The following is a 24,604-nucleotide window of genomic DNA, read 5'->3' as shown; positions in this document are numbered from 1 at the left end:
ATAGTACGTCCTTGTGCCCTGGGCCAGGGACGTACTATTACTGCATATTGTGATCGTGTCCGCACACAAGTGGTGCAATGCGATTGGTGCCAGCTGTCAGTCACAGCTGACACCCGGTGCTATGTGCAAGGAGCGGTCCTGCACCACTCCCTGCACATTAACCCCAGAAATGCTGCGATTGAAGTTGATTGCAGCATTCTGGTGGCAAAAATGAGGTAAGAGCTGATACTTAAGTCCTCTCCGGCATCCCGAGATGTCTGAGCAGGGTCCCGGTGGTTGTCATGGTGACCCGGATGTAGTCATGACAACATCTAGGTCACCAGACAGCAAGAAGTTACTTTGATCATGCGCAGTGAGCAGTGAGCGATCAAAGTAACTTCACCCTGTGCAGTGCTGACAGGCTGAAAGCACAGGGATGCTGCTGCATCCCTATTCTATACAGCCGATCAGACAAAGTGAAAGTCCCATAGTGGGGCAAAGTGTAAAAGTTCTAAAAGTGTCAAAGTGAAAACAATAAAAAAAAATATTCAAAAAATAAATAAAATATACTGTACCCATAAATAAATATAAAAAACAAATCAAAAAACAAAGCACACATATGTGGTATCGCCGTGTCCGGAATGACCTGACCTATGAAACTGTCCCACTAGTTAACCCCTTTAATGAACATAGTAAAAGAAGAGAAAAAAAAAGGATACTTTATCATACCTCCAAACAAAAAAATGCAATAAAACGCAATCAAGAAGTTGAATGTAAATAAAAATGGTACCGTTGAAAAATTCATCTTGTCCCGCAAAAAACAAGCCGCCATACAGCTCCATCAGCCGAAAAAGAAAAAAAATTATAGCTCTCAGAATAAAGCGATGCAAAAATAATTTTTTCTATAAAATAGTTTTTATTGTGTAAAAGCGCCAAATCATAAAAAAACGATATAAATGTGGTACCACTGTAAACGTACTGACTCGAAGAATAAAGCTGCTTTATCAATTTTACCACACGCAGAGTGGCACGAAAAAAAAAAAACAATTCCGGAATTGTTGGTTTTTGTTTATTTTGACTCTCAAAAATCAGAATAAAAAGTGATCAAAAAAGTCAAGTGCCCGAAAATGGTACCAATAAAAACATCAACTTGTCCCGCAAAAAACAAGCCATCATATGACTCTGTCAGTCAAAATCTGGAAAAATTATAGCTCTCAAAATATGGCAATGTAAAAAAAAAAAAGAAAAAAAAAAAAGTGTCTCTTAGTGTGTGACAGCTGTCAATCATAAAAAAAAAAACTATATGAATCTAGTATCTGTGTAATCGCACCGACCCGAAGAATAAAGTCATCTAATCACTTATAACGCATGAGGAACGGCGTAAAAAATAAACTCTAGGACTAGGGTTAGGATATTTTCAGAAGTAAAGAAAAAAAAATGACGACGATATGGCGACTAGTGTTGAGCGCAAGTGCTCGCTACTTGAGTTTGCATCGGATGCTCGGGTATGCACAGAGTATCGCGGGTGCTCGAGTGACATGCTTGAGTCTAAACCCCATATGTTTTGCAGATGTTACACAGCCCAAAAAAACCTTGTGGGGATTGACTGCCATGCACGAGCGATCCCCGCGTGTCTTTTTTTTGGGTGTCTAATAACCATGAACCATGAGGGTGGGGACTCGAGTATGTCACTTGAGCACCCGCGATACATGCTGCATACCCGAGTACCCGATGCAAACACAAGTAGCAAACACTTGCACTCAAGACTAATGACAACTTATTCAATATGATGACCTAATGTTATCAAATTCTTTGTCATACCTCTGGGTTCAAAATGTTCACTATACTCCTTGATAACATCCTTGTGGGGTCTAGTTTTCAAAATGGTGTCACTAGTGGGGGGTTTCCACTGTTTAGGCACATCAGGGGCTCTCCAAAAAGCAATATGGGGTCCGCTAATTATTCAAGCAAATTTTACTTTATAAAACTCAAATGGCGATCCTTCCCTTCCGAACCCTGACGTTCCCCCAAACAGTGGTTTTCCCCCACATACAGTACAGACCAAAAGTTTGGACACACCTTCTCATTTAAAGAGTTTTCTGTATTTTCCTGACTATGAAAATTGTACATTCACACTGAAGGCATCAAAACTATGAATTAACACATGTGGAATTATATACTTAACAAAAAAGTGTGAAACAACTGAAAATATGTCTTATATTCTAGGTTCTTCAAAGAGGAGGTGTGATGGTGTGGGGGTGCTTTGCTGGTGACACTGTTGGGGATTTATTCAAAATTGAAGGCATACTGAATCAGCATAGCTACCACAGCATCTTGCAGCGGCATGCTATTCCATCCGGTTTGCGTTTAGGTGGACCATAATTTATTTTTCAACATGACAATGACCCCAAACACACCTCCAGGCTGTGCAAGGGCTATTTGACCAAGAAAGACAGTGATGGGGGTGCTACGCCAGATGACCTGGCCTCCACAGTCACCAGACCTGAACCCAATCGAGATGGTTTGGGGTGAGCTGGACCGCAGAGTGAAGGCAAAAGGGCCAACAAGTGCTAAGCATCTCTGGGAACTTCTTCAAGATTGTTGGAAGACCATTTCCAGTGACTACCTCTTGAAGCTCATCAAGAGAATGCTAAGAGTGTGCAAAGCAGTCATCAAAGCAAAAGGTGGCTACTTTGAAGAACCTAGAATATAAGACATATTTTCAGTTGTTTCACACTTTTTTGCTAAGTATATAATTCCACATGTGTTAATTCATAGTTTTGATGCCTTCAGGTGTGAATGTACAATTTTCATACTCATGAAAATACTGAAAAATCTTTAAATCAGAAGGTGTGTCCAAACTTTTGGTCTGTACTGTATGGGGTATCGGCGTGCTCAGGAGGAATTGCATAACAAATTTTAAGGTCCATTTTTTCCTGATACCCTTGCGAAAATAAAAAAAATTGGGATCTAATGCAACATTTTTGTGAAAAAAGTTAAACGTTCATTTTTTTTTCCACATATCAAAAATTCCTGTGAAGCAACTGAAGGGTTAATAAACTCCTTGAATGTGGTTTTGAACAGCTTGAGGGGTGCAGTCTTTAGAATGGTGTCACTTTTGGTTTTTTTTCTGTCATAAAGGCCCTTCAAAGTCACTTCCTTGAAAAAGGGAATTAGACCTACCGGTAATTCGATTTCCAGGTAGTCCCTCAGGAAAGCACCACCAGGGAGGTCGTCCTTCCTTGACCTATAGCGGGACAGGATCACAGAGAGGTTACAAGCCCCTCCGACGTCCACCCTTCAGTGTTCTTTATAGTACCACATAAGGATGGATGTAAATAGTCTATACGAGATACTATAACTCATATGTAAGAAAAACCCTTTGATGGTTTCAGCTCGATCTCAAGTCATGGTGACTTGATGGATGAATGATTTGCAGGAAGATTGATCTTGTGCAACCCTAAAAACAAATATAAGGGAGGGAAAACAAGGGTGCTGTCCTGAGGGACTACCTAGAAATCAAAGTACCGGTAGGTCTAATTCCCTTTTTCCAATACGTCCCTCTGAACAGCACCACCAGGGAGTAGTACTAATGTAATAGCACCAGGGTGGGTACAGAAGCACCAAGGACCAAAGTCTCAAACAATTAACCGGTTAGATATAGAAATGATCAGAAAGATCAGAAGAAATTTAGACAACTAAAGAAATCGGCAAAAGATAAATCACTGTAGGGAGTGACTGATATATGTCTATAATGCCAAAATTCAGTATGAAAGTGGAAAACCAATTATGCAGCAGAAAGGGAAAGTGAAACACACCCTGCTGTACCCCAACACCAATAATGAACCACTGTGATTGTTAGGTAGATCATACTTCTAACACCACTGCGACAGAATAAACCCAAAAAACCTTATTGCCCAGCAAAAGAATGGTGATAGCCATTGCCACAACACAATGAGGACTGCTGCAGACCAATAATAGATTTGCATATGCTCAGGAACACAGGTCTATTCCTTCATCGATCTTCAAGGGTTCAGATTAACCCTGGTTACAGACCAGCTTACCATAGCACAAGGAGTCCTACAGAACAGAGGCCCTGGATTGTTGAAAGATCAAACAATAAATCAAACAGTATATGGATAAATGGGCAGAGCATTGGGATGTTTATACATTACTCATCCAGGATTTCACAGATGTTTATTATGTATCCTTAGATCTTAAGATCTCAATTAAGGGGCTGGATATTCGTAAAACTAAGGAAATATGTAGTCTGGCAGATAAGATTCCCTGACATTAACAACGCTGGTCTCCTCATCAGAACCCCTGATAGGGAAGCGTGGATCATCACCCCTGTGGTGCTGATGTTAATGACACGGAGAGTGGGCTCTGGAATTGATGGAAGTGGCCTAAAATACATACAGTGGGTACAGAAAGTATTCAGACCCCTTTAAATTTTTCACTCCTTGTTTCATTGCAGCCATTTGGTAAATTCTAAAAAGTTCATTTTTTTTCTCATTAAAGTACACTCTGCACCCAATCTTGACTGAAAATAACCAGAAATGTAGAACGTTTTGCAAATTTATTTAAAAAGAAAAACTGAAATATCACATGGTCATAAGTATTCAGACCCTTTGCCCAGACACTCATATTTAAGACAATTTCCTTGTGATCCTCAATGAGATGGTTCTACTCCTTTATTGGAGTCCAGCTGTATTTAATTAAACTGAGAGAACTTGATTTGGAAAGGCACACACCTGTCTATATAAGACCTCACAGCTCACAGTGCATGTCAGACCAAATGAGAATCATGAGCTCAAAGGAACTGCCCAAGGAGCTCAGAGACAGAATTGTGACAAGGCACAGATCTGGCCAAGGTTACTAAAGAATTTCTGCATTACTCCAGGTTCCTAAGAGCACAGTTGCCTCCATAATCCTTAAATGGAAGAAGTTTGGGACCACCAGAAGTCTTCCTAGACCAGGCCGTCCAGCCAAACTAAGCAATCGTGGGAGAAGAGCCTTGGTGACAGAGGTAAAGAAGAACCACAAGATCACTGTGGCTGAGCTCCAGAGATGCAGTAGGGAGATGGGAGAAAGTTCCACAAAGTCAACTATCACTGCAGCCCTCTACCAGTCGGGCCTTTATGGCACAGTGGCCAGACGGAAGCCTCTTCTCAGTGCAAGACATATGAAAGCCATATGAAAGCCCGCATAGAGTTTGATCAAAAACACATGAAGGACTCTCGGACTATGAGAAATGGTCTGATGAGATGAAGGTAGAACTTTTTGGTGATCATTCTAAGCGGTATGTGTGGAGAAAACCAGGCACTGCTCATCACATGTCCAATACAATCCTAACAGTAAAACATGGTGGTGGCAGCATCATACTATGGGGGTGTTTTTCAGCTGCAAGGACAGCACGACAGGTTGCAATTGAAGGAAACATGAATGCGGCCAAGTACAGAGATATCCTGGATGAAAACCTCTTCAAGAGTGCTCTGAACCTTAGACTTGGCCGAAGGTTCACCTTCCAACTAGACAATGACCCTAAGCACACAGCTAAAATAACAAAGGAGTGGCTTCAGAACAACTCTGTGACCATTTTTGACTGGCCCAACCAGAGCCCTGACCTAAACCCAATAGAGCATCTCTGGAGAGACCTGAAAATGGCTGTCCACCAACGTTCACCATCCAACCTGACGGAACTAGAGAGGATCTGCAAGGAAGAATGGCAGAGGATCCCCAAATCCAGGTGTGAAAAACTTGTTGCATAATTCCCAAGAAGACTCATGGCTGTACTAGCTAAAAAGCCTTAGTTACTTACCGGTAACGGGATTTTTCGGAGCCCATGACAGCACCACGAGAGAGAGGATCCGCCCATCAAGGACAGGAAACCTACAGGTTAAAAAGGGCGGCCCTCTCTTCCCGCCTCAGTTTAGTTAACAGAGCATGAGAGTAAAGCCAAGGTTAGTTATAACAAAACATAATCACATTAAGTACATTACTTTTCATCAATTTCCCGCAAGGGTGCCCAAAAAGAAATCAACTCTACAGGAGTGCACAACACCAGTGAAGGGAGGGAATATAAAGGTGCTGTCATGGGCTCCGAAAAATCCCGTTACCGGTAAGTAACTAAGGCTTTATTCGGTCTCCCATGACAGCACCACGAGAGAATTACAGAGACGAAGGAAATTAGGGAGGGACCACAGCTTGACGCACCCTTCTCCCGAAAGTGAGATCTGCAGAGCCACCCAGATCCAATCTATAGTGCCTATAGAAAGTAGAGGGAGAAGACCAAGTGGCAGCCTTACAAATTTCCTCAATGGAAAGCCCTGTCTTCTCCGCCCAGGAGGTTGATACCGCTCTGGTAGAATGCGCCCTCAACCCCTCTGGTATCTCTTTATCCCCCGAGGAGTATGCGAGGGAAATGGCCTCCTTGATCCATCTAGCGATTGTAGCCTTTGAGGCCTTACAACCCTTTCTAGCCCCCCGATAGCATATAAATAGGGACTTATCCTTTCTAAACCCACGTGATACATCTAAGTACTTTAGTATGCACCTCCTAACGTCCAAAGTGTGAAGCCTCTCCTCCTTTTGAGTTTTGGGCGGGAAGCAAAAAGTCGGGAGAACTAGCTCCTGGGTTCTATGGAATCGAGTGGCCACTTTAGGAAGAAAGGCTGGATCAGGTTTTAATATAATCCTATCGTCCAGAATTTGCGTAAATGGAGGGCATATTGAAAGGGCCTGTAGGTCACTGACTCTCCTGGCTGAAGTTAGGGCTACTAACAGGACCGTCTTTAGGAAAATAATTTTTGGGGAGACCAAATCTAGAGGCTTAAAAGGAGGACTGGTCAAGGCATCTAAGACAAAATTCAAATCCCAGGGAGACATCTTTACTTTGGTAATGGGTCTACACCTAAAGGAAGCTTTTATAAAACGGGCTATCCAATAGTTATCTGCAATATTGGAAGAAAATAAAACTCCCAACGCCGACACCTGTACTTTCAAGGTACTGGTAGTGAGACCCAATTCCAAGCCCCGCTGCAGAAATTCCAGAATTTTCCCAATAGGGGGAGCCTCCTCCACCTTAACTTCTGCAAAGGACAGAAACTTTCTCCAGGTCCTGGCATAAATACGGGTGGTAACAGGTTTTCTGCTAGCCAGGAGAGTATTCACTACATTTGCGGGGAATCCTTTGTTGGTCAATAACACCCTCTCAAATTCCACGCCGTCAAATGTAGACTCGAGGCTACAGGATGGGAAAGTGGCCCTTGAGTGAGGAGGTCCGGAATCTCCGGAAGAACCCAGGGATCCGATATGGACATCTTCCGGAGATAAGGGAACCACGGTCTTTTGGGCCAAAAGGGGCATATAAGTATCACTCTGGCCCGGTCTGCCCTGATCTTTCTTATCACTGCTGGGAGCAGGATCATAGGAGGGAAGGCATATGCCAGAGGGAATCTCCAGGGAACCATGAAGGCGTCCACTGCCAGGGGTCCCTCTCTGGGGTCTAAGGAACAAAAATTTACCACTTTCCGATTGGCCCTTGTTGCGAATAAGTCCACAGTCGGAAGGCCCCACATTTCTACGATTCTGGAGAATATTTGCGTATTTAGGGACCACTCTCCCTCTTTTACAGAAGTACGGCTGAGGAAATCCGCTGTGATGTTTTCCTTCCCTTTTAGATGAGTAGCCGAAAGAGAGGAACAATGATCTTCGGCTCTCTGCAGAAGTGTGTTCGCTACCCTCATCAAGCTACTGTGACTTGATTGTCTGAGAGTATACGGACATGCTGGCCCTGTAAATATATAAGGAACTCGTTGAACGCATACTGCACCGCCATAAGCTCCTTAGCATTTGATGACAACTGTCGCTCACTGCTTGACCAGGTTCCCTGCACTAATTTCCCTTCAAAGTGAGCTCCCCAACCTGCAGCACTTGCATCAGTGGACAAGACTGCAGTTGGACTACATTCACAGGGAACCCCTCTAGCAAGATTGTCTTGTCGTAACCACCAACGAAGGGACCGTAGGGCACGAGGACCTAGAGTAAACTCACGGTCTAGATGCCCCTCTAAAACTGCGTTATTGAACAACACATCCCACTGAAAAGCTCTTGAATGTAATTGTGACTAACGAACCGCAGGAAAAGCGGAGGTGAAGGTTCCCAATAGTGACATGGCCTTACGGAGTTATATAGAAGGTTTACGTATACACTGTGCTACCAACCCCCGGATTCTATCAATTTTTTCTCCTGGAAGATAACATAGCTGTTTCGTAGAATCTAATATGACCCCAGATATAGTTGTACCTTGAGTGGAGATAGTCTAGACTTTTCTAAATTTAGAAACCACCCCAAGCTCTTTAAGACCGACATGGTCTCCCGCAGGTGGGTCTCGCACTGAACAAACGAGTTCCCCACTATCAGGAGATCATCCAGGTAAGGGATAATTAGAATGTCCCTTTCTCTTACATGGGCCATAACTTCCGCCAATACTTTAGTAAAGATTCGCGGGGCTACAGCTAAACCAAAGGGGAGTGCAGTGTATTCAAAGTGTTTAACCACCCCGTCAATTTCAATGGCCAGTCTCAAGTATTTCTGATAGTCACTATGAATTGGGATATGGTAATACGCATCTTTGAGATCGAGCACTACCATATAACAGTGGGGAAAAAGTTACTTTATTACGGATTTTAAAGGTATGTATTTTAAGGAAATTATTCAGGGATTTCAGATTTATGATTGTCCTGAGACTTCCATCCGGTTTCGGAACCAAGAAGAGAGGGGAGTAGAAACCGAGACCCTTTTCAGCCTCCGGAACCTCAATCAGGAAGTGTTTTCTTATTAGGGCTTGTATTTCCGAAACGAGGGCAGCCTGGCGTTCTGGGGAAGAACTGGATGGAACAACCATGAATCTTTTGTGAGGCAATGCTTTAAATTGAAATTTAAGACCATACTTAATCAGGCTTAAAATCCAATTGCTATGAGAAATCTGTTCCCAAGCTGGGACAAATAATGACAATCTCCCTCCCACCTGGGCTGATTGTGTATCCCCTGGCTTCTGCTCAATTTTTGGAGACGGACCAAAGAGTAGACCTCTACCTTTTCGACCCCTTTCGTCAGACTTGTCTTGCTCCCTGAAATATCTCTTCCGGAAAAATTTCCTCTTCCGGAACGATCTCTTGAAGGAGGGTAGAGGTACTGATGGAAACTCCCTCTTAGGGTCCCCAGCTTTCTCCAATAAGTCATCCATGGTCTGACCAAAGAGGTATTCTCCTTCGCACGGGATTGTGCACAGGCTGGATTTAGTCTGTAAATCCCCTGGCCAGCATTTAATCCACAAGGCCCGCCGAGCCGCATTTGACAGTGCTGCTGATTTTGCTGCCAACCTTACTGAGTCCACAGATGCATCAGCAAGAAAGGCTGCCGCCCCTTGAACCAGTGGAAGGGAAGAAATAATGTCTTTCCTAGAAGCCCCATCCTTCAACTGACTGTTTAGCTGTTCAAGCCAAACCATCAGGGCTCTGGACGTGCAGGTAGCTGCTACTGTTGGCCTCAGTGCTCCCGCAGCTGTCTCCCATGCCCCTTTCAAGAAAGTATCAGCTCGTCTGTCCAGGGGGTCTCTCAATGCACCCATATCATCGAACGGGAGGGAAGTTCTTCTCGCTGCTTTGGTAACAGCAACATCCAGTTTGGGTGCTTTTAACCAGGAGGAACATATAGCATCCTCAAATGGATATCTTCTTTTAAAGGATGGAGGAACACTACCCTTCTTGTCAGGCTTTCTCCACTCCTTGTCAATGAGGTCTTTCACCTTTGAATTTACCGGAAAGCCCCTTTTTTTCTTTAGTCCCAGACCACCAAACATAACATCCTCAGCTGACTTCTCTGCCCTCGTGTCCACTATCCCCATTGTAGATCGGACAGCTTTTACTAGGGCATCAACCTCCTTCAGGGGAAAGCACTGTCTATCTGGCTCACTGTCAGAAGAAGAGAAGGCGGAAGAGGAGGCGACCGATAGTTCAGAGTCTGAACCCGGCTGGGTTTCTTGAGGAATATGCCCAGACTCTGAACCCTGCAAGGCTTTGCCTATTTCTTCCCTTATTAAAGTTCTTAGGCCTAGGGAAAAATCTGGGGTCTCCTCCGACATCACCTTGCTAAAACAAAGCTGGCATAACTTCTTGGTATATGAATCAGGGAGTGGACAGCTACATAAGGCACATTCTCTGTGTTTGGATTTTGAGGAATATTTCTTGCTCTAAAAGAAAGTTATAGATAGAAAGAAGGAGGAAACATTAGTAGAACTTTCACGAAGATTCCACTCACCCCACAGAACCTTCGGTACCGTAGAAGCAGAAGAATCCAACATGCTTGGCGGGGAATCACGCCGCACCGGACCGTCCTTCCTGCTCTTAGTGACAGCTTTTCTAGCTGAACGACCAGACCCTAGCCGGGAATGACGCTGCGCCACTAGTTGTGAGGGCTCCCCAGAGGGCTGCTCCTGCAGCAGATGTTGTTGCCTAGGTGACAGCTCTTGTGAATCTCCCATAGCTTACACTGTAATAATGGGCTGGGAAGCACCTCTGTATGTTACCAGACCCTTTATATACTGGCCATACTGGTACCATGTGTGGGTGTGTGTTTCCTTTTTTTTTTTTTTTTTTTTACCCAGGAGGGCGTTAACTGCTCCTTGGTCTTCCTCCCCAGGTGGCCTCAACCCGCTAGGTGGGTTCATCGCCCCAGGTGGGCTCCTCGCTGCCAGGTCCTTTACTCACCCGGCGTTCTGCTGCTCGCGCGCACCGGCCCCTTCCGGTGACGTCACAGGGGCTTCCAGCCCGGTGCAGCGGAAGTCACGTCACTAGGCCGCGCCTGTCACGTGCCCGCCGGCGCGACCTGGATCTCCTGCGATTGTAGCGGGGGAAGGAAGCCCGCTAGCGGCCCCACACCTGGCGGACATCTACCTCCCCGTGAGGCGATGTCGCGCCCGCCGCAACACTCACGGAGGCGCCCCACTGAGCCCTACCGTGGCGTCTCCAGAGGACCAGGACGGACCGGCTCCAACCACATGCTGTGGCCCTCTCTGGGACAGGAGTCCAACTTCTGCAGGTAAACCTGCGAGGTCTCCCATCATGGACAGGAAACCTAAACTGAGGCGGGAAAAGAGGGCCGCCCTTTTTAACCTGTAGGTTTCCTGTCCTTGATGGGCGGATCCTCTCTCTCGTGGTGCTGTCATGGGAGACCGAATAAAAGGGTGCTGCTACTCAATACTGAACAAAAGGGTCTGAATACTTATGACCATGTGATATTTCAGTTATTCTTTATTAATAAATTTACGAAAATTCCTACATTTCTGTTTTTTTTCAGTCAAGATGGGGTGCAGAGTGTACTTTAATGAGAAAAAAAATGAACTTTTTAGAATTTACCAAATGGCTGCAATGAAACAAAGTGACAAATTTAAAAGGATCTGAATACTTTCCGTACCCACTGTACATACATACATCAGAAGAAAGTCATCAACTGATTTGTTATATCTACAGCCGGCTCCTAACACCGGAGTTTGGGAAAACGCAGAGGGGCTGGTTAGAGTCCCCCAAAAGAGACTCCCCCTAAAACTGCCTGTGAGGCTATGTGCCCACGATGCAGAAATGCTCCGGATTTTTCCTGAGCGTTTCTGCATCTCCCTGGCAGAAAAAAACGCATGCGGATTGTACATGAGTTTTTCCTGCCAGGGACATGTGGATGTGAAGCATTTTTGCATGAATTTCCGCATGCGGGTTGACAAGCGCTTTCCAAGCGATTTTAGCATCACTTGGAAAGTGCTTGTCAACTTGGTCACACTATATAAATCCATGCAAACGGCATGGATTTATATACTGTGACCTTAAAGAATGGTTAAAAATAAAAAATAAATCTATACTTACGTTCTGATGGCCCCTGCAGTCTTGGTTCGCTCCGTTCTCCCTTGCCGGCAGATCGCGGTACACTGCACTGAAGGACCTGCCGTCACATGACTGACGTCAGCGCAGGTCCTTCAGTCCACCGCGAGCTGCCGGCATGGGAGGACGAGCGCACCGCGGGCCATTAGAAGGTAAATATAACATTTATTTTTTATTTTATTCTTTTTTTCACAGGTTCTATGGTACCCGGGTACGGAGGAGAGTCTCCTGTCCTCCACACCCGGGTACCATCCGCACATTGAAACGCGTGGAATACGCATCTACATATGCAGTGATGCGTAATCCATGCGTTTCAATGCTAGTCAATGGCGGCGAAAACGCAGCGCTTCCGCAAAATAATTGGTAGTGCTGCGTTTTTTTCCACAATAATAATCCGCAGAGGAAATTTCGGCAGCATGTGCACAGCACATGCGGATTATCATTGGGGAACATGGCGTTTTTTAAGCGTTTCTGCAGAGTTTTTCCCGCTGCGGAAACGCTTAAAAAACGCATCGTGGGCACACAACCTTAGTCAATTCTCTAGGACTAGTTATCCAGCTTGGGATCAGCCTGGAGAAAATAAAGGCCTAAAGGCGATCCCACTACAGTGTGCGAATAAACTAGGGAAACACCACAATATCTTTTCAGTGATATTTGTACACCTGGACTGAAACTATGACAGAGAACCTCATTTATAGCCAGAGGAAAGAGTTTCTTCCAATCACAGAGGGAGATTATCTATTGAAATGCATCTTATTATCCCACACACAAGCAGACAGATATCTCAGAGAGGAGTTCACATTGATAGGGTCCTGGTATTTTGAGAAACACCTTAACGTGGCTACCAGGCATATGAATTGGCCAATTTATGCGCTAAGATTTCTCATTTATTTCTATTTTCTACAGCATTAATGCTATTCATATTTCATATATTTCATGTTCGCATACTTAGAGTTATAGTGTGCTGCTTTGTTTGCTAGTTATCTATTGAAATGCAGTTAGACTATGGGCTCTCAACTGTAAGAGTCCCCGATATAGATACAGATTCATTATTGTAGGAGCCCCGACTGATGTGGGAGTATGGGATCCTCCGCAGATGATGCTGTACTGTTGATTCACGACAAAGTATAAAGATGTCCGTAATGCTTTCCCTGATGAACATAACATCACCAATTAGGGGACTAGAATCTGTTAATAGGATGTGAATTAAGGAAACTAGACCAATTGCCATATGTGGAGTCGGGAAGGATTCTTTCCCTCAAATGATTAGCTTCTATCTCATGGGATTTTCTACTCCCATAACAGAACTGTTTCATGTTATACGATGAAATCAATAGATATATGTTTCCCTACAACCATAACTTATGAAAGACTCTCCACTTTAGCACTTAATGGTAGTAGCTGAATTGAGACTACAGTTCCAAAAAGAAGAAATACTAAATACTAGGCCAATCCGAGCAAAGAATGAAGCAAAGGAAGCTGGATCTGGATCTGGGTCCAGGACTTTACAGCCGGATTTGAGGCCGGACACAAAAGTGTGAAGTGGTAGGCCGACAACAAAGTACAAGACACGAAACCAACATCTCGAGGCCAAAGGCCCCAAAAAGTCAGCGGCCCAAAGCAGTGTAAGGCACAAAGAGGACAATGAGGCCCAATAAAGCTACAAGTACAACAGCGCACTGTAAAAGCACAGAGGCACAACGACGCACTTTAAGTCATAAAAGTCATCGATGAGGCACAATGAGGCACTATGAGGCATAAGGGTGCTCAATGAGGCACTATGAAGCACAGAGGCACTATGAAGCATAAGGGTGCTCGATACGGCACTATGAGGCACAACAGCGCTCAATGAGGCACATTAATGCACCATGAGGCATAAGGGCGCACAATGAGACACAGAGGCAAAATGATGCATCATGAAGTACAGAGGCACCAGAGTCATGCTTGAAGGAGCTAGCCTAAAGGCCAAACTCAGTTACATTCCAGAGAGTAATCCAACTGAATTCAGGATAAACGTCCCCCTTGAGTAGTACAACTCAATTGTCAGACTAGCACCACGTGAAGGAGTTAATTAATGAGACGCAGCTGGAGGGTAGACTTCACGGAGGCAATGTGCTGTATTAACACAATCTGTCCTCCTATGGATGGAGTAGCTATGCTGCAGCACTTGTTTCCTCATTTTTGTTTGAATAAACATGCTCAGCATAAGTCAAACTCTGAAGCCCAATCATGAGGCCCTGTGCAGCCATGGCATGCAACAAACTAAAGTCAAACCATGAAATGTAGCCCAGCATGAGGTGTAACTTTAACCCTCCGTCAGGGGCAACTGATCTGACAGGCGCAGCTCACTTAGTTTCATTTCTCTAATTTCAGTTGTTTGTCTGGTTAGTAAACATTTTTTTTTCCACCTGATTATGTGTATTCTCATTTATTACATTCCTATTAAGGTAACTGATCACTTTTAGAGCATTGAAATTTAAAAAAAAAGGAAAATATAGCCAATTTTCTAGCCTGTGCAAGACAGGCGCAATGCCCCTAAACTCGTTATGAAACATATTGCCCCTGACGGAGGGTTAACCTAGAGGTCTGAGGCCTAGCTGCACATCTGAAATCAAACCTCAGAATATGAGGCTCTATACCCAGCTTCGGCACAAGACATGAGGCTACCATGAGCCCAGAGGCCTAACCCTTCCAAACAACATTACACAGTGCACTTACCTGTGCTGGCTCCACACCTGTTAGAGGAACAGGGGGAGCTGGTAATGCCGAGAGCCCCCATGGAGGGAAGCGGCGTCTCATTAGGAATGCTGCATTACTGCTGATGCTTTTAGGCTGGCAGCTTCTTTTTCTAATAGTTCGCCCTGCCTCACGCGCACTCCCTTAGCGCCACCAGAAGTGTGCCAACACGTGGCTGGAACCCATGCAGGAGGCAGGCGCAGGAGCCAAGAGCCCTCGCCGGAGGGAAGCGGCTTCCAAACCAGGAGCAGCGCTACACTGGCTGGGCTGAGGGACCCCCGTTCAGGGGGTGTCAGCCGCGGACCTCGACAGAGAGAAGGGGAAGCTGAGCCGCCCGATCCCGAGCCCGCTAGCAGGTATGATCCCCTGCACTCCTTTTCTTCCTCTCTGTTCCTATCCTCACAGGGACAGGATAAACACTGAAGGGTGGAGGTGGGAGGAGCCTTTTAACCTCTCAGTGATCCTGTCCCGCTATAGGTCAAGGAAGGACGACCTGCCTGTTGGTGCTGTCCGAAGGGACGTATTGGAAAAAATGGTTTTATAAATTTTGTTGCAAAAATTAGAAAATCGCTGATCAGCTTTTAACCCTAAAAACTTCCTAACCCCTCTGATTTAAGGTCATGAAATTTCAAATTTTGAAAATTGAGAAATTTTTATAATTTTCACCAAATTTCCGATTTTTTCACAAATAAAGGCAAGTCATATCAAAGAAATTTTACCACTATCATGAAGTACGATATGTCACGAAAAAATATTCTCAGAATCCGTGGGATCCGTTGAAGAGTACCAGAGTAACTACCTCGAAGCGACAGTAGTCAGAATTGTAATTGTCCCGGTCATTAACGTGCAAACCACCCTCTGGGGAGTAAAGGGGTTTATAGGTTAGAGTAGGGCCCGGCCAAAAGAGTTTACGTTGTCGTGGTGGCGGCTTAAAAAAAATCTTTTGAACAACACAAGCTGCTGGCTATGTATGCAATATGGTGTTCGATGGGAACTGTAAGGCTATGTTCACACATTGTGTTATTTCAGCGTTTATTTTCTGTTTATTTTCTGCCGCAAAACCTGATCGCTTGGCAGGAAAAAAGCTGCGTCAAAAACGCAGGTTTTGGTGCAGTTTTTGGTGCGTTTTTCAGGATCCCAATGTTCAGCTTTGCTTCCACCACAGAAGCATGAACATAGGTCACCAATGGAAGATATATGTGAAACAATATTAACCAGAATTACAAATGTAATAGTGGGGGGAAATGAATTGTTCAGGAATAGTTTTTCGAAGACACTGGAAGTGCATTGAGTTTGTAGGACATTATTTTCACACTATGGTCGGCCATTGAGTTGCTCCGGGATTGTTCAACCTGTCACCTAGCTCAGCCAATGTTTATATTGTAGACATCACTAATTTAATTAAAACTGTACTAAAACAAACTGCCATCTCAGGTGACCAAGACAAAATGGTAAACTCATGAAAACAAATGAGTTTCACATACTCGTAGGAAGAGTAGTGGTGCTGGTAGGCTGGTCAATAAGACCTGCAACGACTTAAGACAATTATCACAAGGTGTCAGATTAATATAAATATTAAAAAATATACACTGCTCAAAAAAATAAAGGGAACACTCAAATAACACATCCTAGATTTGACTGAATTAAATATTCTCATTGAATACTTTGTTCTGTACAAAGTTGAATGTGCTGACAACAAAATCACACAAAAATCATCAATGGAAATCAAATTTATTAACCAATGGAGGCCTGGATTTGGAGTCACCCCCAAAATTAAAGTAGAGAAACATACTACAGGCTGATCCAACTTTGATGTAATATCCTTAAAACAAGTCAAAATGAGGCTCAGTATTGTGTGTGACCTCCACATGCCTGTATGACCTCCCTACAACGCCTGGGCATGCTCCTGATGAGGTTGCGGATGGTCTGCTGTGGGATCTCCTCCCAGACCTGGATTAAAGCATCCGCCAACTCCTGGAGAGTCTGTGGTGCAACGTTGGTGGATGGAGAGAGACATAATGTCTCAGATGTGCTCAATCGGATTCAGGTCTGGGGAACGGGCAGGCCAGTCCATAGCTTCAATGCCTTCATCTTGCAGGAACTGCTGACACACTCCAGCCAGTTATAGGAAATTTCGCCCCCAGGAGTTCACCCCCAGCAATTTGCCCCCAGGTACATTTCGCCCCCAGGAAGATTCGCCCCCGCACGTTTGGAACTGGGGGCGATATGTGCGGGGGTGAGATGTGCAGGGGCAAGACATCCTGGGGGCGAAATGTACCCAGGGGCGAACTTTTGGGGGTGAACTTCTGGGGGCGAACCATCCAATTCCCACTCCAGCCACATGAGGTCTGGCATTGTCCTGCATTAGGAGGAACCCAGGGGCAACTGCACTAGCATATGGTCTCACAAGAGATCTGAGGATCTCATATCGGTACCTAATGGCAGTCAGGCTACCTCTGGCGAGCACATGGAGGGCTGTGCGGCCCTCCAAAGAAATGCCACCCCACACCATTACTGACCCACTGCCAAACCGGTCATGCTGAAGGATGTTGCAGACAGCAGATCGCTGTCCACGGCGTCTCCAAACTCTGTCACATGTGCTCAGTGTGAACCTGCTTTCATCTGTGAAGAGCACAGGCTGCCAGTGGCAACTTTTCCAATCCTGGTGTTCTGTGGCAAATGCCAAGCGTCCTCCACAGTGTTGGGCTGTGAGCACAACCCCCATCTGTGGAAGTCGGGCCTTCATACTACCCTCATGGAGTCAGTTTCTAACTGTTTGTGCAGGCACATGCACATTTGTGGCCTGCTGGAGATCATTTTGCAGGGCTCTGGCACTGCTCCTTCTGTTCCTCCTTGCACAAAGGCGGAGATAGCGGTCCTGCTGCTGGGTTATTACCCTCCTACAGCCCCCTCCACGTCTTCTGGTGTACTGGCCTGTCTCCTGGTAGCGCCTCCAGCCTCTGGACACTACGCTTACAGACACAGCAAACCTTCTTGCCACAGCTCACATTGATGTGCCATCCTGGATGAACTGAACTACCTGAGCAACTTCTGTGGGTTGTAGAGTCCATCTCATGCTACCACAAGTGTGAAAGCACAACCAACATTCAAAACGGACCAAAACATAAGCCAGAAAGCATTGGTACTGAGATGTGGTCTGTGGTCCCCACCTGCAGAGCCACTCCTTTATTTAGGGTGTCTTGATAATTGCCAATAATTTCCATTTATTGTCTATTCCATTTGCACAACAGCATGTGAAATTAATTGTCAATCACTGTTGCTTCCTAAGTGGACAGTTTGATTTCACAAAAGTTTGATTCACTTGGAGTTATATTCTGTTGTTTAAGTGTTCCCTTTATTTTTTTGAGCAGTGTATATACTAAGTCGCGCTGGTCTAGTAGACACAAAAGAGATAGAAGAAGTATAAAAAACTAGATTTTATTTTTAAATGAGATTAAAATGAGGGGACAATGCATAATAATATAAAATATTAAAATAATAAAATGGTGCCCACGGGATCCTGGGTTTCGGATCTGGTTGCGGGTGGAGATAGTAGTCCTATTAAAAGACTCTGCGGGTAGGATAATAGTCCTGTTAAAGGAAGGAAGGGAAAAAAATTAGAACCCTATACCGTTTTATTAGAAAAACACAATTTCCGGGTTGAGATGCACCTGGCGGTAGATGTAGGTACTGTAACTCCTCCAAAGGGTCCTAAGGAAGGGCCTTCGTAGGTATTGAGCGTGCTCTCTTTGGGCTGTAGTGGGGGGTGGGGCGTTAATTATGGCAGTCTAGCGTGGTAACTAGTGGGGTGAGATAGTCAGTCAGTATGACAAACATCCTGGTGGGCTGTGTTCTATATGCTGGATATTACATCCGGACAGTGTTATTATACTAGGATGAATTTAGATCACATATGTTAGTATTTCCCTATTTAGTGTATTGATATGGGTCAGGAGCTTGCAGCTACTTGGTGGATGGCCAAGTGGTCAGGTTGAGTTGGTACTTGGTTCAGGCAGAGGATTCCTGGGTTGCAAATAAAGAACTCGACATAAACGTTTCTAAAAGAGGACAAGGGGGGGCTTAGGATGGGGTATCAACCTGGTGGGCTAATAGTGTAACCCCTGATGGGTGTAACATCCCTGGCGGCGTGCTTGCATGGCTTACCATCTCGCACCATGCAAGACCGCAATTTTACCTTTCAGGCCAGGCTGCACATTTTGCTCCAGTACCTGCTGTTTGCATGTCTCTTGTCTGCTGGCTTAGGGTGTCGGCGCTGTTGCTTTCTGATTCTTAAAGCTACAGTGTGCGCAGTCCTAATGCGTCCCCAGCCTATTGCTGTGAGTCACTGGATACTTAAACCCCCTCCACCCAGTAGGAGGTGCCTTAGCATCACTTTCTTACAGTGTGTTCTGTGCAACTGTGAGATACCAGGTCCTGTCCTGACTCTAGTCTGTTTCTGCCACCCTGGGGGCTGAGTTCCCAGGCTCGTTCTTGTATCTTGTTCCTGGTTCAGATCCTGTCTGAACAGTGTCCTAGTCCGTTACTTGTTTGTCTCTATGTCTGTATCTTCCCTTTTCCTGCAGTATCTGAACCTGCAACTAACTCCAACTCGTTGTCTCTGTACTTCTGTTTGTGAGTTTTGTGTCCACTCGCTACTTCATTACAAGTACCTTGTGTGTATCTGGTTCTGTTCGTTCTGTTTCCCTGCCTCTGTATCTAACTCCTGTGTTCCAGCTATCCTCTTGTGTTTTCCAGTCTGTTCCATGTGAACAGAGCCCTATCCTGTCTACCGCATCTGCAGGTTTTGCTTTGCTTGCTCACCACACCTGCGGGTTTTGCTCTGCTTTGCTTGTTCACCGCATCTGCGTGTTTTGCTCTGCTTTGCTTGTTCACCGCATCTGCGTGTTTTGCTCTGCTTTGCTTGTTCACCGCATCTGCGGGTTTTGCTCTGCTTTGCTTGTTCACCGCATCTGCGGGTTTTGCTCTGCTTTGCTTCTTCACCGCATGTACGGTTTTGCTCTGCTTTGCTTCTTCACCGCATGTACGGTTTTGCTCTGCTTTGCTTCTTCACCGCATGTACGGTTTTGCTCTGCTTTGCTTCTTCACCGCATCTGCGGGTTTTGCTCTGCTTTGCTTGTTCATCGCATCTGCGGGTTTTGCTCTGCTTTGCTTGTTCACTGCATCTGCGGTTTTGCTCTGCTTTGCTTGTTCACCGCATCTGCGGGTTTTGCTCTGCTTTGCTTATCTACCGCACCTGCGGCTCTGTTCCTGTATCCCAGTCTGAACTGGTCCCTATCCTGCCTACGTTCCTACTTGCCAGTACCCGCCTGTCTGCATGTCAGCCGTGCCTGCCTGTGCCCACCTGTCTGCATACTAGCCGTGCCTGTCAATATCCACCTGTCTGCATACCAGCCGTAAAAATGAAAAAATAAAGCTATACTTACCCCCGATCCACCGCCGCGTGTGCTGTCGCGCTCGTCTTGGCTTCTTCTGGGTTGCCGGCATCTCGCGAGACAGCCTGCGGTCACATGACCGCAACGTCATCTCAGGTCCTGGAAGGTAAGCGCTGCAGGGGCCGCCGGACAGGTGAATATCAACTTTATTTTTTATTTTATTCTTTTTTTTTACAGGTACAATGGTACCCAGGTTTGGATGAGAGTCTTCTCTCCTCCAGAACTGGGTACCATCCGCACATAGAGACGCATATTATCCGCAAAATTAATGAACATGCTGCGGATTTATTTGCGCTGCAGAAATGCTGCATGTGCATTGACATTGCGGAATGCCATTGGGGACCATGGGGTGCGGATTACCATGCGTTTTTGATGCGTTTCCGCTGCGGAAATTCCGCAGCATAAACGCATGAAAAACGCATAGTGTGCACGCAGCCTTAATATTTTATATTATTATGCATTGTCCCCTTGTTTTATTAACATTTAAAAATAAGATAGAGTTTCACATGCTGCTCTACTTCCTTTTATCCACTAAAAACGCAGCAAAACCTGATAGCTATGTTCACACTAGGTTTTTCCCCACCCATTACTTTCAATGGGTGAAAAAAGCTGAAAGAAGTGACATGCTCTATTGTGCAAAAAAACATGCAAAGCACAAAATACTGATCAAACAAAAACCAATGTGTGAGATTTCTGAAATCTCAGACTTTGCTGGTCTGCAAAATGCAGCTAAAATTTCATAAAAAAAACACAAAAAAAGATTCAAAACGTAATGTGCGAACATAGCCTTAATGTGTGATTGGTGAGGATGTGGTGCACAAGTGGAGTTTTTCCAAGAATGGATGGAGGGACTGTGGAAGGTTTGAAGGATGGAGGCGGAGTCTCAAGGGGCCCTGAAAATGTTGCGAGTATGGGGCCCTGAAATTCCTGGTGGTAGCCTTGTCACCCAGGTAGTGCCCTCAAGCAGCACTTCCCACAACACGCGCGTAGCGCCCTCTTGCCCCGCTCTTAGCGCCCTAAAGCAGCACTTCCCACAACACGCGTGTAGCGCCCTCTTGCCCCGCTCTTGGCGCCCTCAAGCAGCACTTCCCACAACACGCGCGTAGCGCCCTCTTGCCCCGCTCTTGGCGCCCTCAAGCAGCAGTTCCCACAACACGCGCGTAGCGCCCTCTTGCCCCGCTCTTGGCGCCCTCAAGCAGCAGTTCCCACAACACGCGCGTAGCGCCCTCTTGCCCGCTCTTGGCGCCCTCAAGCAGCACTTCCCACAACAAGCGCGTCGCGCCCTCTTGCCCCGCTCTTGGCGCCCTCAAGCAGCACTTCCCACAACACGCGCGTAGCGCCCTCTTGCCCCGCTCTTGGCGCCCTCAAGCAGCACTTCCCACAACACGCGCGTAGCGCCCTCTTGCCCCGCTCTTGGCGCCCTCAAGCAGCACTTCCCACAACACACGCGTAGCGCCCTCTTGCCCCGCTCTTGGCGCCCTCAAGCAGCACTTCCCACAACAAGCGCGTAGCGCCCTCTTGCCCCGCTCTTGGCGCCCTCAAGCAGCACTTCCCACAACACGCGCGTAGCGCCCTCTTGCCCAGCTCTTGGCGCCCTCAAGCAGCACTTCCCACAACCCACGCGTAGCGCCCTCTTGCCCCGCTCTTGGCGCCCTCAAGCAGCACTTCCCACAACACGCGCGTAGCGCCCTCTTGCCCCGCTCTTGGCGCCCTCAAGCAGCACTTCCCACAACACGCGCGTAGCGCCCTCTTGCCCCGCTCTTGGCGCCCTCAAGCAGCACTTCCCACAACACGCACATAGCGCCCTCAAGCAGCACTTCCCACAACACGCGCGTAGCGCCCTCTTGCCCCCCACAAGCAGCACTTCCCACAACACGCGCGTAGCGCCCTCTTGCCCCGCTCTTGGCACCCTCAAGCAGCACTTCCCACAACACGCGCGTAGCGCCCTCTTGCACCGCTCTTGGCGCCCTCAAGCAGCACTTCCCACAACACGCGCGTAGCGCCCTCTTGCCCCGCTCTTGGCGCCCTCAAGCAGCACTTCCCACAACACGCGCGTAGCGCCCTCTTGCCCCGCTCTTGGAGTCCTCAAGCAGCACTTCCCACAACACGCGCGTAGCGCCCTCTTGCCCCGCTCTTGGCGCCCTCAAGCAGCACTTCCCACAACACGCGCGTAGCGCCCTCTTGCCCCGCTCTTGGCGCCCTCAAGCAGCACTTCCCACAACACACGTGTAGCGCCCTCTTGCCCCGCTCTTAGCGCCCTCAAGCAGCACTTCCCACAACAAGCGCGTAGCGCCCTCTTGCCAAGCTCTTGGCTCCCTCAAGCAGCACTTCCCACAACAAGCGCGTAGCGCCCTCATGCCCCGCTCTTAGCGCCCTCAAGCAGCACTTCCCACAACACGCGCGTAGCGCCCTCTTGCCCCGCTCTTGGCGCCCTCAAGCAGCACTTCCCACAACACGCGCGTAGCGCCCTCTTGCCCCGCTCTTGGCGCCCTCAAGCAGCACTTCCCACAACACGCGCGTAGCGCCCTCTTGCCCCGCTCTTGGCGCCCTCAAGCAGCACTTCCCACAACACGCGCGTAGCGCCCTCTTGCCCTGCTCTTAGCGCCCTCAAGCAGCACTTCCCACAACAAGCGCGTAGCGCCCTCTTGCCAAGCTCTTGGCTCCCTCAAGCAGCACTTCCCACAACACGCGCGTAGCACCCTCTTGCCCCGCTCTTAGCGCCCTCAAGCAGCACTTCCCACAACAAGCGCTTAGCGCCCTCTTGCCAAGCTCTTGGCGCCCTCAAGCAGCACTTCCCACAACACGCGCGTAGCACCCTCTTGCCCCGCTCTTGGCTCCCTCAAGCAGCACTTCCCACAACACACGCGCAGCGCCCTCTTGCCCCTCTCTTAGCGCCCTCAAGCAGCACTTCCCACAACAAGCGCGTAGCGCCCTCTTGCCAAGCTCTTGGCTCCCTCAAGCAGCACTTCCCACAACACGCGCGTAGCGCCCTCTTGCCCCTCTCTTAGCGCCCTCAAGCAGCACTTCCCACAACAAGCACGTAGCGCCCTCTTGCCAAGCTCTTGGCTCCCTCAAGCAGCACTTCCCACAACACGCGCGTAGCACCCTCTTGCCCCGCTCTTAGCGCCCTCAAGCAGCACTACCCACAACACGCGCGTAGCTCCCTTTTGCCCCGCTGTTAGCGCCCTCAAGCAGCACTTCCCACAACACGCGCGTAGCTCCCTTTTGCCCCACTCTTAGCGCCCTCAAGCAGCACTTCCCACAACACGCGCGTAGCACCCTCTTGCCCCGCTCTTAGCGCCCTCAAGCAGCACTTCCCACAACACGTGCGTAGCACCCTCTTGCCCCGCTCTTAGCGCCCTCAAGCAGCACTTCCCACAACACGCGCGTAGCACCCTCTTGCCCCGCTCTTAGCGCCCTCAAGCAGCACTTCCCACAACACGTGCGTAGCACCCTCTTGCCCCACTCTTAGCGCCCTCAAGCAGCACCTTGATAGTATGACCTGCAGCAATAAAATCTGCAACAATTTTCTGGGAAGATCAGAGCTCATAGCAGCAAATGCCATAAGTCACACAGGCAGCGGTTTCTACACCACACAAGCGCTATGCAAACAATGATCTGGGGACGTAACCCAGCAGGACCCCTGAGGTGTGATTAGAAATTCTCTCAGGAAAAACTATAGCTTATTAAATCCAGTTATGTGAGAAACACCCTGCGCTGGCTAAGCCTCGGCCAGTGGGTGGCGCCATCATGGGACGCAGTTACTGTGCTCCGGGGCTATGAGGGATTCAGTAGGACATTACCCTTGTCGCCGGGGTCGGTGCCGGCAGGGGCTGCAGCTGGTGCGCGCTGGCCATGCATTGACAACGTGCTTTCTTCCTCCCCCTTCTCGCCCTTACTCCTTCCGGTGTCGGTGCTGCCTGCTGTGGAGACCGGAACTCCCGAGCTCAGCCGTGCTCACGGAGACCATTTCTATGGCGCCCTCCCGCACCTTGTCTGCCAGGTGTTCTTGCGGCAGTTCGACTGTGACCGCATCCAGCTTTTGTTGTGTGTGCATTGGGCAATGATCTGTGGTAGGGACTGACCCTCCGTCAGGTATGAAGCGGTCACAGTAACGACTCTGTCATGTCCTTTATCTCTGGTGATTTACCGGACATCGTGGGCAGAATAATGCATTCCTATAGGATTATTTATCTATGGGGGAAACGCCTCTGCGGTCCGACACCAGGCTGAGGTCCAGTCACATGTGACGCGGTTTCCTGAGAACGTACCTATGCCATATAAGTAGATAATGGATAGCGTTTCCGGTGCTAGGCGGGGGAGGGGCACATATTCCATATTGTGTGTATAGCGTTTCCGGTGCTAGGCGGGGGGGGGGGGGGGCACATATTCCATATTGTGTGTATAGTGTTTCCGGTGCTAGGCGGGGAGGGGCACATATTCCATATTGTGTGTATAGTGTTTCCCGTGCTAGGCGGGGGGGGGGCACATATTCCATATTGT

The 24,604-nt window shown here is 47.5% G+C and overlaps 1 protein-coding gene across 3 annotated transcripts in view; it reads right to left on the bottom strand.

The window, feature by feature from the left end:
• The window catches only part of MTRR (5-methyltetrahydrofolate-homocysteine methyltransferase reductase), a 432,636-nt gene extending 408,280 nt beyond the window's left edge, over positions 1–24,356 (bottom strand). For 2 of the 3 annotated variants that reach the window (XM_073678384.1, XM_073678385.1), the window contains exons 1-2: positions 23,905–24,356; positions 3,163–3,226 (exon numbers count right to left, since the gene is read on the bottom strand). In XM_073678384.1, the coding sequence (XP_073534485.1) occupies positions 3,163–3,226; positions 23,905–23,958 (118 nt within the window). In that variant the 5' untranslated portion in view covers positions 23,959–24,356. The remainder of the gene's footprint in view (positions 1–3,162; positions 3,227–23,904) is intronic. The other variant, XM_073678386.1, reaches the window with a different exon arrangement.
• Between the last annotated feature and the right edge of the window lie 248 nt (positions 24,357–24,604).

Source organism: Phyllobates terribilis, unplaced genomic scaffold (assembly GCF_046119375.1).
Source record: "Phyllobates terribilis strain yellow unplaced genomic scaffold, ASM4611937v1 Scaffold_4__5_contigs__length_816908805, whole genome shotgun sequence".
Lineage (NCBI taxonomy): Eukaryota > Metazoa > Chordata > Amphibia > Anura > Dendrobatidae > Phyllobates > Phyllobates terribilis.
The sequence above is the reverse complement of the archived record's forward strand: the minus strand, read 5'-3'. Positions and strand labels throughout refer to the sequence as shown.